The sequence below is a fragment of the Pundamilia nyererei genome, unplaced genomic scaffold, assembly GCF_000239375.1.
Source record: "Pundamilia nyererei isolate P.nyererei 1_Seehausen unplaced genomic scaffold, PunNye1.0 scaffold00008, whole genome shotgun sequence".
Taxonomy (NCBI): domain Eukaryota; kingdom Metazoa; phylum Chordata; class Actinopteri; order Cichliformes; family Cichlidae; genus Pundamilia; species Pundamilia nyererei.
The window spans coordinates 6,990,228-7,005,552 of record NW_005187409.1 but is presented as its reverse complement, the minus strand read 5'-3'; the positions used below and the strand labels follow the sequence as shown (position 1 = coordinate 7,005,552).

The 15,325-nt window shown below is 39.5% G+C and overlaps 1 protein-coding gene across 1 annotated transcript in view; it reads right to left on the bottom strand.

Annotated features, from left to right (window-relative positions):
- Positions 1-15,325, bottom strand: part of trpc7b (transient receptor potential cation channel, subfamily C, member 7b) — a 47,826-nt gene that overhangs the window by 14,778 nt on the left and 17,723 nt on the right. Inside the window, exons 3-5 of the mRNA XM_005723195.1 lie at positions 12,080-12,296; positions 10,540-10,773; positions 7,735-7,999 (exon numbers count right to left, since the gene is read on the bottom strand). Of these exons, the coding sequence (XP_005723252.1) occupies positions 7,735-7,999; positions 10,540-10,773; positions 12,080-12,296 (716 nt within the window). The remainder of the gene's footprint in view (positions 1-7,734; positions 8,000-10,539; positions 10,774-12,079; positions 12,297-15,325) is intronic.

The window sequence follows — 15,325 nt, the reverse complement described above, 5'->3', positions numbered from 1 at the left end:
CATAAATGTTTGTAATGTCTGTATAAGCACCTAGTATGTAAACACAAACACAGCAAGGATGTGTGTGTGTGTGTGTTACAGTGTATTTGCACTTGTGAAAAAATAACTGTGTGGGCTCTTAACAAAGAGCTTTTTGGTTTTGTTTTGTTTTTTTAAATGTGTGAGTCAGAAGTGTCTTCACACCTCAGGAGATAGGGTCCGGTGTGTGGCTATTACAGCTCAGTCCCCATTAAGCCTTATCAAGCTGTGTGTTTATGTGAGTCAGTTTTTGCTCTAGTGTCACTGAGTATATATGTGTGAGGAAAAACGATATCCTCAGCTTCACTCCTCTCTCATATGCTGCTTCTTCCTTTCACATCCCTCCCACTGCGTCCCAGCTTGAGTAGTACACCTTTTGCTGCAGAGACTAGCAGAGTACTTAAATTACCTTTTCATTGTAACGACTAACACAATAGTTTTACAATTCAAGTGAGCAGTTTTATACTTTTTCAAAAAAGAAATCTGTTACTGTTAATATTTGCCCCCATTTTCCTGTCTCTTTTGTGGCAGATAGTGCCATATAAGCAGAAGATATCCAATTTTGCTCTTGTGTCAGCGCACATGTGTACTTCAGCCAGTGATATGGGACAGATAAAAGCATTTATGTAGTTGAAGTATTAGCTTCATTTTAGAGTTTTTGAGTGGAAACTTTACAGTGAAATGTAAATTATCTCGAGGTGACAAGTGTCTGCCAGCTGAGAGAGCTGAAAGAGAACCATTTCTAATTTTTAAGAAGCACCAGTAAACTAAGTACAGCTTCACAACACAAGCAGAGAGGCCCATTGAGTATAACAGCTCCCTTTTAGAAAGCTAATGCTGTTACTTTGAGGGCAATTGAGATCCTTGTCACTCATCACGTGGTGGAGAAGATGCTGCCATTGTCAACTCGCCATTTAGTAGTGTAGAGTTACAGGAGAGAAGATTTTTGCCAAAGATCTCTTAATAATATGAACATAGATTAAGTGTGTTCTTGCTACTATCTAAATGCTGAGATGCCCTCAGAAATTCATTTACCAGGTATACCTGCTTAGCTGCTCATTAATGCAAATGTCTATCATCCATGTGGCAGTGACTCAATCCGCTTAGGCATGTAGACAAGATCAGGACAATCTGCTGAAGTTCAAACCGAGCATCTAAAAGGGGAAGAAAGGTGACTTTTAATCTGACTATTTCAGAAACTGTGGATCTACTGGGATTTTTCCTGCACAACCATTTCTATGGTTTACAGAATGGTCTGAAAAAGAAATATCCAGTGGGTGACAGTTCTCTTGGCATCCTTGTTGATGCTAGAGGTCAGAGGAGGATGGAAAGACTGCTTCGAGCTGATAAGATAATAACTCAGATAACTACTTATTACAACCAAGATATGCACAAGAGCATTGAGTGCACAGCATGTTGAATCTTGAAGCAGATGGGCTACATAAGTAGAACACATTGCATGCCACTTCTGCCAGCTAAACCAGGAAACTGAGGCTACGATTTGTACTGACTCACTAAAATTCAGCAACAGAAGATTGAAAAAATGTTGCCTGGTTGCAAGGACCCTGGACGCATGGATTCTGGCTTTTATCAACAATTCAGGCTGGCAGTGGTGGTGTAACTATGTGGGGGCTTTTTTGGCATACTATGGGCCCTTAGTACATTTGAAGAATTTAAATACCACATCCCACCTGAGCATTGTTGCTAATCATGACCATCTATTTAAAAAAAACTATTTTTTATCACTTTTTAAAAGTTCTGTTTCTTCGTTATTCTGTTTCTTTTCCCTCTGGGACTGTGTGTACATCATTTCGTTCCACCTCATGTAAACATGTGATGCGAATGACAATAAAGCTCCTTGAATCCTTGAATGAGCTCAATACACTGAAATGGCTCTTTTAGACAAGGTCACCAGATTTGAGTCTAATGAGAGATTTACATTCTCAAAGTACAGTTGCCAAATCTGCAGCAACTATGTAATGCTATCATGTCAATATGTTACAAAATCTCTGAGGAATGTTTCCGGCACCTTGTTGAATCTGTGCCATGAAGAAATAAGGCAGTTCTGAAGCAAAACAGGGCTCAACCCCTACAAACAAGCTGTATATAAGAAGTGGCCGGTGACTGTATTTTAAAAAATGTTACAAGTCTTGGGTTCTGTTAATTGGGGTTTTGGATTTTTAGTCATATTTGTGATTCCTATTTTGATATTTATTCTAGCAGATTGTGAGCTTTTTTCTTGTGATATAACTGAGTCTTTGATTCCTGATTTTACTGTATGGTTATTCAAGCAATGGCTGTTTTGGTTCATGTTTTGGTTCTCGTCTTGATTTTTATTAGTGGTAAATTTGGTGGCTCCCATTGTCTTCTCTGTCTGTTAGTGGCTCTTTTTCCTGGCTCTGTTACCATGCCTAGAATGGGGTTTTTAGTTATTTCCTGTTTTACTTTGAAGCTCGGTTTTCTTTCATGCCTTGCATTAGTTTTAGTCCCTCCTTTGTTTTCACCCGTGCCTCGCCCCACTCATGTTTCTTGTTTCAAATCAGCCCTTGTTGTATAAATAGCCCCATCTTCCCCTTTATTCTTTGTCAAAGTGTCTGCGTGCACTCCCTCGTGTGCTGCTAAGAGGTGTTCCTTTTGACGCCCTTTTTACACCCTTGTGTTTTTTGGATCTTTGCTTATTTAGGGCTTATAAGCGACTGAAGGTTGCTTTTGTTTAAGCGATTTCGCCTCCTGCATTTGGGTCCATACTACTGACATGATCATTATAGATATTAGATAACATGGTGGGAGTATATGACACAAGACACTTGTTTTGTTTGTGTTCTTAAAATGTTTCCCACACCTATTGGTCGTATGGTGATCATATGCTATTCCCTGCAAAGTTTTAAGTTACTTTTAGGTGGTCATACTATAATCAAGCTACTGTTAATCCATGACGATGTTTAGTGTGTGAGCACTAAGCAAGAGTGCTCACACACTAAACAGCAAAAAAGTCCAAAAAAAGGTTATGAATTTAGTTAAACTACCCACAAGCTGCTGCAAACAGCAAGTGCTCTGCTGGATGGCGAGGAACAAAAGACATGGATGGGGCAGTGTCTTTTGAAGGGAGAGAAAGGCATAGAAAATACATAATGCACAGATAGATGGCATTTATATATATATATATATAAAAATAATAATAATAACAAAAACAAATAGTGTCTCTCTGCACAGTTTAGTCCTGGCATTGCTCTGACAAGCGCTCTTTGGACTAGGTGAGAATGTGAGACTGACCTCTGGTGGCTGAACTGACAACAACAGAATTTAAGATTTTTGCCATGTGAAAAGCATCTTTATACAGCTCCCCCAGCCAGAGTATGCAATCAAGAGTCCAGAATTCATGGACAACCTCCCCCTTGCTCCCTTCCAGCCACCCACCCACCCAAATGCAGTCAGAGGTTGATAAAATGAGCAGAAGTTGAGAGATTTTTAAAAAAAAAATCAGCCTTGATGTTGATCTCTAAAGCAGAGGAGTGAAGTGATAAGAGGACAATGGACAGAGCTGGATCACACACTCGCAAAGGAAATGACTGTGTCTTTTTTTGTACTTGTTCCTGGGTTTTTGAGAAGTCTACATTATGTCGGCATGTCGGGTTGTGGCCATCTTTCACCATTTCAACCCCATTAGACTCTGTTTCTACAGGTGAAATCGCCTTTCTGTCAGCTAACTCTTTGCTCTGTCTGCCTGCTCATCACGTTGCCTGAATCTCTGGCTCCATGCATGCAGCCAAGCACAACCCACAGCCTTATGAGACCCTATGCTGAGGCTCAGCAGAGGGGTTACTGTATATGCACAGCATAGAAGTGTAAAGTGAGTCAGCATGGAGAGGCAGAGCCCGCACACTAGAAGTCTGGACACACACCTTTCATCATCAGGGATTCTAGGGTAAGGCATTTAAGGCAAATGCTCAGTGGGCCATAAAGTTGGTAATTACTCCCGGGTACACATACATCACGGCTGATAGGGACATATGAGGACAGGGTGTAAACAAATAACAGGGAATTCCTATCACTGCTTCTGGTATTTGATATCATCTGTTTTTATGTTTCGACCCCAGCTAGTTTTAGTCTTTCTTTTAGATATTTGACTGTTTTTATTTGGTTTTATCTATAGCTTATGCATTTTTATTATTTAGTTCCAGTGTACAGCACTTTGTGTCAGCTGTGGTTGTTTTAAAGTTCTCTATAAATAAAGATGAAATTGTATGGTATGTTGCTTTAAGCTGTGAATACTAATCACACTGTGTAACTTTGTTGAGAAGAATTTAATAGTTTTCTTTCCAGTGGTCAGCAGCTCTGGCCACTAAAAGATGTCAAAAAAAAATGGAAAAAATGAAAAATGAGGATGAAAACAGTGTCAGTAAATGACATCAAAATAAGGCAGAACTCTGCTCTTAGCGTAGCTTTTATTACATTACAATTTGGGTAAAAACATTTATCTGGCAGGCAGGAGGGTAGCCTATTGAGATTTACTCCCTGAACAGATTTTTTACCTGCTTTTGGCACTTAGCAGTGTTCATTCTGGATTTTGTAGACTGATACTTTTGTACCAAATGGACATGTAGACCTAAAAGCACGGTGGTGGACTGACAGGTGTACAAGCAGATTAGACGGCAGGCAGGCAGATGAATATCAAACAGTCTGACATGGTTGATTCTGCCAGGGACACTGAATTATAATCACTGCACAGCTGGCCAAAACGAAAACGGTAATAATACTCTGCTAAGGTTATCCTAACAATATGCAGTCTAATTTTTCATCTGTGGTTGTGTTGCGGTGATAAACTGCTGTACAAGCAACAGCAAATAAGATCACAGCACAAGCTGGCAAAAATCATGCTGCACTAAATCTACAAATTAGATTTGGGCTTGTTAGCAAAACTCAACAAATATCCCAGGCTCTCTTTAAACTAGGAGGGTGAATAAAGCAAGACAAAAAAAGCAATGAAAGAATTTTCCTGTATTTTCAGTAAATAAGAGAACAGTATATACCAGAGTAATTACAAACCAACTTGTAACACATGATTTGCTTTACTGGATTGAGCAGATATATTGTAATGTGAGCTATTTAAATCTGTAGATGTCTTTCTCTCAGAAAATGAGTAATGATAGGTGACAGAGCGAGACCTCAGAGAGTGTTTTCTTTCTCAGATGAGTGATGATAAACAGAATGATTCTGTCAGCAATCTAAGACAGATAACTTTCCTCCAAATATCCGACAATGACAGTGAAACATCCGCTGCCACTTTGATCGCAGCTGATAGGAAAGGATGGGTGAGCAGAGACACGGAGAAGCTAAAATGAAGAAAAAAAGGCAGAATAACTAAGATTGAGACTGATTTGTTGAAGCATCCAGTTGCTTTATAAGCAGATTTATACTGCAAAACAAATGATTTGTATGAAAATGAATTAACAGGGGTGGCTGATACTGAAAAAGTGAAGTGAAAACATATTTTAAAAATTGTATGGGTGGTTTATGGCACCAGATGGTTAGTACAAGTTGTTCAGCTAAATGGTGCATTTCCATATTTAAAATGAATGACCCTGATAATACCATGAATGCAGCACTTAAGGAAGTGAAGTGCATTCAAAAAGCAGAATTTCAACTGCATGATTTTTAATTATGAAACATCAGAGTTCATCCTGGTTAGTTTGTGTGTGCAGAATGAGGACTAATAGCAAGAGGGTGCAAGAGGATATGTACATACTGTACATATTTAAAAAAGGGTTCATTTCTAAATGATTACAACTCATTCAGATGGTGTAAGTACTATACTTCTCTTGGTCTTGTTCAGTAGACGCCACATATCACAATCATCGGGATGACTGCTGATTTGATACCTGTCCAGATGATGATCATCATTATCGACACCCTCCATGTGAGGGTAATTGCTGTAAAAAGGCTGGCTGTTCAGAGAGTGCCCAGTCGAAGAATATTAATGTTGAAAAAAAAAGCCTATAATCTGGAGAGCTTCATGGGGATGGATGAGGCTGGTGTCAGTGCAACAAGAGCCACCATACACAGACATCTTCAGGAGAGGGGCAACAACTGTTGCATTCATATCAAGCCAGTCCTGAATGAGAGCCTGAGCCAGAAATGTCTGTCGATTAAGAATGAAAACAACTGAATTGCTGGCGAAGTCCTCTATTCAGATGAAAGTCAATTTTGCATTTCATTCAGAAATCAAGGTCCTAAAGTCTGGTGATTAGAGAGGCACAGAATCCAATGTGTTTTAAGTTTAGAGTGAATTTTCCACAGTCTGTGATGATTTGCGATGCCTGTCATCTGCCGGTGCTAGTGGTGGTTGGTCCGCTGTGTTTTAAGTCCAAAGACAATGCAGCTACCAGGAGATTTAGGAGCATTTCATCCTTCAAGCTGTATGGAGATGCACGTTAACGTTTTCAGCAGGACTTAGGTTTGGCACACTGGGCAGATGCTATTTCCACATGGTTTCCTGACCATGTTATTACTATGCTTGTTTGGCTAACTATCTCACCTGACCGGCATCACATAGATAATCTGTTGGGCACTATTAAGAGGAAGATGAGAAACAGCTGAATTACAAATACAGAGAAGCTGAAAACCAGTATCAAAGCAGCCTGGACATCAGTAACAGTGCCACAAGCTGATCACCTCCATGCCATGCTGCATTAATGCAAGAACTCTTAGTAAAGAAGCCCTAACAGAGCATTGACTGTATACAGAAGTTGGATATTCTTGTACTGTAAATCCAGTTTTAATTAATCATAGTAAATATTCTAATAATCTGAGATACTGGATTTATGATTTACAGGAAGCTATAAGCCATAATCATCAAAATGAAAACAAAAAAGCTTAAAATATTTTACTTTGCATGAAGAATATAGTATAAAGAACAAGGATAAAGACAGAACACTGTCTACTTTCTGGTTAATAGAGCCCACTGCGTCTTGCCTGGCACAAATATGGAGCAGGCTCTCCTCGCTGCTCTTGTTGCTTTGATATGGTCAAATCTTAGTAGTAGGTCGAAATGCTTGGCCTCATAATTAACCAGTTGCCGTATCATTTTCCTTCCAGACAGTACTGGCCTTGAAATGATATCAATATTGATGCAATTCCCAGAGCTCAGATTGAATCTGACATTGATATCTCTTACTGTGATGTCAGTTTCATTTCATTTTTCTTTTGGTCACGGTAGCAGAGTGGTTTGCTCAGTAAACACAAAATGGTGATAGGGAAATGACTGGTGTCATATCCACAATGTTGTTAAAGCTATGAAATCATATCACAGTTCACCAGTGTCTTGAGATTTTAGTAACAGTGTATCCAATTCACTTTCTCAATATTATATTTAACCAAATAGACTGATTGCCTGAGGGTAGATTAAAGTTCGATCTCTGCTTCTGATAAGACACCACAGATTTAATGAACGACCTCAGTCAAAAGGGCATGTCTTATACTGTCCTTGGGGTGCTTTAACTTTAATACTTTAACAGATTTGTTTTTTCCCTTTTGCCGTCTTATGTAAAATGATCAGTGCGGGGTTGTGTTTTAAAATGCTGCACCATATTTCTGAAAAGTTTTGGAGAAGTGAAAGGGACAAAATTTCAGAAATGGAGAGAGATGGTCAGACCACACATAGTCACACACATTCTCCCAGCACATACTACTCCACTCCGACAGCCAGGTATAACTCACGTGGTGAAGGCAGGGTTGTACTTTGCTCCGAGGTAATATGAGTACAGGTTGAACATGCCGATCATGAAGGCCACAAACACCATGATGAAAATGACCATAAACTTGAAGATGTCCTTGACTGTGCGCCCGAGTGAAATCTGCAGGGGTCCGAAGCTCTCATTGGCTGGCAGTATGTAGGCGATGCGAGAGAAGCTCAGAACGACGGCGATGGCGTACAGGCCTTCTGAGATGATCTGAGGATCTGATGGGCGCCACTTGTTTCTGGCTGAAGGGAGAATAAGCCACAGAATGGTTGTTTTGTAATATTATAATTTTATTAGCAAATCAGACATTAAAAGGGATCTTTGGCCATTTTTTCACCTAATTAACTACACTAAATAAAATCTGATATGTTAAACAAACTCTGTAATTAGTGCTGAAATGATATTCATATTTTAATTCAGAAGCCAGCTTGGAGGGATTCAAGATTTAAATATCTGCTAATAACTGTTTAGAAACTGTTGCTGATGCTAAATATGTACTAGCACTTTATAAACCAAATATTAAACGTTACATAAGAAGGGGTTAAAGCGGTGTTACCTTAAACTCTACTGTGCACATGCAGTTTGTCACTCATCGTCCCATTGCTTGCTATTCAAAGTCTTTTTGGTTACAGCGCACTGAGTAAACCTCTGGTTGTAGTGCGATCCAAATGTTTGTAAGATATGTTTCTATGAAGAATAATCTCAGCTTTAAGAAGCACGGATTTCGACGAAGGAGACGGTGCAGTAAGAAGATGGATTAAGTGAGGAATGGAAAAACGAAAGTCAGAGTAAAAGTTTGAAGAGAAGAGTGAGTGAAGCAAGAGGAGGGAAAGAAATTAGTCTGAGCTGTGTGGACGGCAAAGGGAAGGGATAAAGGGATAGTGTGTCCAAGGAGAAGTAAGGACAGCTAGAGAGGAAATAACTGAGATATCAAAGAAGACTGATGTGGCTAGGTGGCAATGTAAGATACAAGAGAGATGAGTCAAATAAAAGAAAAATAGCTTCCATTTCACTATTTTATCAAAATCATAGTTTATTAGTATAACATTTTCACACCTTTACAGATATTGGGACATTTAGGGGAAGGTTTATGAGGATTATATGTGAGAGTGCAGTAATAGAACCTTTATCGATTTATTGATATGTCATGACAGAGTCAGGCCACCAGATGACAGCACTGATGAAGGTTCTATTAGTGGACCGCTAAGTGCACAGTGCAGTGGGCTGCAGCCTGTGGCAGGGTTTGCTATGGTGGAGGCATGTTTTTGTCCTGGTGTTTAACTGAATGCATGCTTATCATTCAGGGATTAAAGATAATGTTGATTTTTTTGTCATTCTTTTTTTACTCATTCTGGTCATCTGACTGCAGTAGCATGTGTGTAGCAGCAAATCAACCATTGCAGGGATTGTTTTATTACTGTGAAGATCTCCAGGTGACAACCCCAATTCTGAAGGAGTAGTGATGCTGCATAAAACGTAATTAAAAAGAGAACTAACCCAGATTTTATTCACAACGGAACAAACAAAACATATCAAATTTTAGAGAGAGAAAATGCAGTGTTTTAGAAAAAATATTAGCTCATTTTGAATTTGATGCCAACAAACATGGCTCAAAAAAGCTGAGACAGGATGATGTTTACCACCAGATGTTTACTTATTAAAAGAAGAGTGGATGCAACCACTCTTCTTTTAACAAGTAAACATCTGGTAACTGAAAAGACCAGTTTTCTGTTCCATGATGTGCCAAGTTTTTTCAGTTCCTGAAAGGTCTGTACTACAGAGGGTCGAGTTCAGCATCTGGATTCGTCTACTATGAAGTTGTAATAGCTTTAATATTCTCTCTCATAAATATGTAAGGCCTTCCCTGAAAAAAGATGTCATCTGGATGGCAGCATATGTTGATTTAAAACCTGTATATACCTTTTAGGACTGATGGTGCCTTTCCAGATGTGCAGGTTGCCAGTACCACAACTAAAGCAACCTCATACCATCAGAGATGTTCATTTTAAGTTCACTTTGGTCCAGACAAGATGGCACATTTATTCACATATTGTTTCTTCTTTGCATGACAGACCTTTAACCTGTATTGTAGTTGGCTATTGAGCTCACGCATGTCATGATTTCCATGGCAGAATCACACCTTGTTTGAATGCAGTGCTGCCTGAGGGGCTGAAGATCACAGGTATTCCAATATTGATTTTCAGCCTCATCTCTGATTTTTCCAGATTCTCTGACTCCTTTGATTAGATATTCGACATCTTCACAATTTTCCACAGGGGAGCATTGTTCTGATATTGTTCTACAATTTGTAGATGCGTTTGTTTTTTTTGCAGATTGGTGAACCTCTGCTCATCTTCTGAGAAACTCTGCCTTTCTAAGATGCTCTGTTTATACCCACTCATGTTGCTGACCTGTCGCCAGTTACCCTAATTAGATGCAAAATGCTCCTCAAGCTGTTTCCTTTTACAACCACTTCCCTTTTCAGCCTTTTTGTTACCCCCTGTCAAATCTTCTTTTGATAGGTGCCATCAAATTCAAAATGAGCCAATTTTGGAAAATGGTTGCGGATCTAAAGAAATACATTTTCAGCTTCAAGTATCATGTTCAGTCCGGGTTTCTGTAATTAATGGCGTTTTTGCACTCATCTAATTTGCTATTCCTTATCAGTGACTGATGTAGCCCAACACTGATTCAAGCACCTCTATATAATATTGATAATAATATTTATAATATAAATGTAGCTTATATTTAACTTATATGATTCTTTTTATTGACTACTCACCGTAAGTGAAATAAGCCACTTCATCAGGCAGTGAGGCGTTGCTGAGGTCGTCATCTGGTACATGCATGTCGACATATTGCTGGGCCTTGGATGCCTTCAGGAATGCCATGAAGCGTGCCGTGAAGGATGCCACGAAGATGGATAACATACCAAAGTCCAGAACATTCCAAAGGTGCATGACATACTCCCTGGGTCCGTCACTCCAGATCTCCTTGCACTCTGACCAAATCATGCCTGAACATAAAAGACACATATAGACAAAAATAACACAAAAATAAGGAGGCCGTTGCCAGCACTTATATAGGGATGCATAAATGAAGCACGTACAAACAGATGTCGACAACAAAGCTTGTAATTGAAAATGAACCACTCAGACGTGTGGCACTTACAGATCAGGTGGATGCAAACACATACACACTCCATTCTCTATTTGGAGCCAAAACACAGTTAAAATTGCCTAGAGAGAAGGCGCCCTGATCAGTATCATCTCTCTAACAATTACTGGGCCTTCAAAGCATGCTACCGGAATTACAATTACTACATCTAACTAAGCCACCACTCAATGCACACACATACACTCACAGATTCATGTAGATAAACAGTCACATGTGCAGCGGCTGCTAAAAATTTACTGTAGATGGGAAAAAAAATGATGCCATTACATATAAACAAATAAAAACAGAGGCACATGTGCACCAACATACACAGACCACACACATAATATTGTTATAAGTGTGTGCATGAGCGGAAGCAGATGGGAAGCAGCTGAGCTCTGACAGATACTGCTGTGGGCTATTTATCCACCAAGTTTGTCTTTGTCTGCCTGTCTGTCACCCTCTTCTATCTCCTTCGATTCCTCACGCCTGCCTTCCTGTATTCCACGCACACACCCTACTCTGCTTTCTTTTGTCGCCCTCAACTACTCCCAACTTTCCTTCCATTTTTCTTTCATTCCGTTTCTCCCTCTTATATTTCCTCTGCACAGCCTCCCAGGTCAACCTCCCAATTTCCCTCCAGGTTATCGTTAGGACTCAGCGGGGCTACTGTCTGCGCTGTACCAACCAGAAAATTTCTTTTTGATCTTCGGAGGATAAAAGAGCATGATTTGTTGTGTTTCTGTAACCTTGGCTTTCATTCACTTGCCTGGTAGGGCACTCTATTAAACTTGAATTACACCTCATATCAAAGGTGGGCAAAAAGTTTTCTGACTATTTCCAGACTGTTTACTGATTTATGGTGAAGGTGTATGTAGAAAAAAACTTGAAAAGAAACTTTGGATTAGCATAGAAAAATGTGCAAACCTAGGACAAAGTATATTCATGGTTAATAACATAATAAAGTGCACGCATTGCAAAAAAAGAACACGCTTAGCTGTGCCTTGCTTACTTGGCACATCAAGGTTATTTTTTATCACGTTGGACAATCTGCTTTGACAGGGACAATCTATTCTAATCTAATCAACTGATGTGCATTTTAATTGGCTGTAACTGTGCACAGCCACACTGTGTGTGTGTATGATTTGATTGAAAGGGTGACTTACCCAATACCCACTTCATTATCAACATCTCTGTCCAGGAAAACTGGGTGGTTTTGACCCTGAACACCTGTCGAGGATGGTCTGTGATGGTCTCGTTGGGAAGGTTCTTTACTCCTTCAAAGCGGTCGGAAGCATTGACGACCAGGAGACCCAGGAAGATGGTGAAGGAGACAGCGTGAGCCACAAACTTCATGAAGGGGCTTCGCAGGATCTGACCAAGCTGGAAGTGAAAAAATTTAGGAACTTCCAATGTGTTTACTATTCCAATGCGTCAAATATTAAGAATCAATTATGGTAATATAGATATAGATTAACAATATCAATTTAAATTTGCATTTACTGATCAGAAAACAAATAGTAGAAAACAAAAACAGTGGGGTATTGACACATTAAGCAAAATTTCACCGTCTATCTGTGATTACAACAGCCAACAAATTCTGTTTTACAGTAAAGAAACATGTTTGAGTGATTTTTGGACGGACAAAATTGCAGCCAAGCTCAACATCTGCTTTTATTTACTGAGATGAATCATGCTTTCTGCAGAGTTCCTGAGACTTTGGTCCTCAGAGAGAGCAAAAAATGCTGCAAAGCACCACTACACCACCATTTTAGCAGACAAACAGCAGCTGTTGTAATTCATGAATGTGCGTAACCACCGATCACTCTCACACACACATTATGCCAGAGTAACTAGATGCCAAACCATTAGCAGAGCCTGTGGAAATGCACTGCATCAAGCAAAAGTAATGCAAGACGGTACAGCACAAATAGCATTTAACAAGCCACCACACAGAGGGGCATTTTTGTAATTGCACATAAGTGTGCCAAGTCACACAAATGCACTTACACACTTAGACACACGCACACTTCTAACCCCATACGGGCATTTGAGATCCCAACATTTGCTACTCTCTGAACCTGCTGTGTTCAATATTAACTACCCACAGGATATCTCTACTCTCTGCATGAACAATAATACATCAGATTCAGTAGCTCTTCCCATGCCACACACATACTGCTAAGTCATGGGGGAAGAGGTTGTCTGGTAATTTTTAACCTTGCAAAACCTCCTTTAAACCTCTTCATGACACCTTCATCCCTCCCAGCATCTGTGCCGATCCATTTCACTCCTCAGGTTAAATAAGATGGTCATCTCAGATCAGACCTTCTGCTGTGTGGCGACTGCAGACTCCATGGGTTTCTTTAGTGTGATGGTGATAAGAGCTTGTCTCCTCCAACAAAATGGCAGCTGCTAGCAGGAGGTATGTGCATATTAAATAAGTAGAAGCCTGGTGTGAAAATCATCTAAAGCCAGGATGGATCTTCTTTTTCTCTTATTATAAGGTCTTTTTACCTGGGAGAATACATAATGTTTCTTAAGTGCCCATAAAAACCTTACCCAATTTAAGTTTGGCTAATTTCCTGTTCAAGATAATCATTTCGGGCATACCCAGACAGCTTCCAGTGCTGCAGAAGCTCCCAAGATGTCAATAAAGATCACTTGGGATTTCATCTCAAACCTGCACAGACAGCAAACTAGGACTTCTTTTTAAAACTGATGTGTATTACCCATGAAGGTCCACTGCTGGTGTTGATAGCTGGACCTCTTACCACGACCAAGCAGCTGAGAGCAGTTTTTAGCTGAAGGTTCAGTGCTTTAGATGAGGAAAGAGATCTGAAGGATGCTTTTCTCCCCCAAACATTCACAGGGTTCTGCACCGTGAACTGATCCCTCAGGGAGATGCTGTCAATGTGGAGTTTTACTTTAACGTCTACTAAAAACACACTGAAAATGCGAATACGATTTTTGGCCACAGCCACATAATCTTTACTCACTGTCAACAGTTCTTTAAGTCCTGTTCTGGATTCTTTTTTGACCTCCTGGATGCGTCACAGATGAAGTCTCTATTTGTGGAGATGGTGATTCACTGGAGTCTCAAAGCTTTAAAAAGTGGCTTTGTAACCCTTTCCAGACTGCTAGATGTCAATGACTTTGCTTCTCATCAGTTTTTGAGTTTTTTTAGATCGTGGCATGATGTGTTGCTTTTTGAGATCTTTGGTCCGGTTTTACTTTGTCAGACAGGGGTCGCAGTAGCTCAGGAGGTAGAGCAGAAGATGATCAGAGGATTGGCTGCACCAGTCTGTGTGTTAAAGTATCCATAGGCAAAATACAGTTGCTCTCTGATGCACTCACTGGAGTGTGAATGTTAGATAGAAAGCACTTAAGTAATCAGTAATCAGGCACAGACTGGTGAAATTGAACTCAGCTTTCAAAAAAATATTGTTAATCACAGTTAATTCATAATTTAAAAAGGACAGATTTTTTTTTTGCCTAATAAATGAAATGATTATTTACAAACTACATTTTTTATTTATTTGGGGTCTCTTTATCCAACATCAAAATTATTTGATGATTTGAAACATTTATATATCAGTAATATACAGAAACAAAGACACCAGGAAGGGGGCAAACACCTTCTGTAAAACACCTAACCCTTTTTCACAGCACCATGGCATCCACTTAGAGGTGCAAGAGAAAACGATCTTGAAGCAAAAACGGCAATGCTTTTGTTTTGTTTTTCTGGACATTTCCTGGAACTTTTTAAAATTTTTGTAAAGAAAGACTATGAATAATTTATAAATTTACACCCATCTAATCAATTCAGGGTCACTAGATAGACTAGAGCCTGTCCCAGCAACCAAAGGAAAAGAGGGAAGGTTACACCCTGGACAGGTCATCAGCCTGTCGCAGAGCTAACAGAGAGAGACAGACAACCATTCACACTTACATTCACACCTATGGGCACTTCAGAATCTCTAATTAACCTAACCTTACTAACTGCATGTCTTTGGACTGTGGGAGGAAGCTGGAGTGCCCGGAGTGAACCCACAGCCACATGAAAAGATCTTATTTTTTCCTAAAATATATTAAATACACTGCATACTTTGGGTTAACTATATAATCATATAGAGGACCTTTACTAATGTGTACATTTTCACATCTATACTCTGTTTCTCTTTGCAGCTATCTCTTTAATTCAAACTAAAGAGATATTTCCAGCAATGCAAACTACACTGCATTCTGGTTAGTGAGCCTTAATATATACAATATTAATCAAATAGCTTCCTCATGTTATATTGGACTGAAGTAAATATTTGAAAGAATTTGCTCAGTGCTTGGAGGTAAAATAAATGAAGTCTGCTATGTTGCTTGCTTTACCCTGACCTACATTAGCTGTAAAAAAAAAA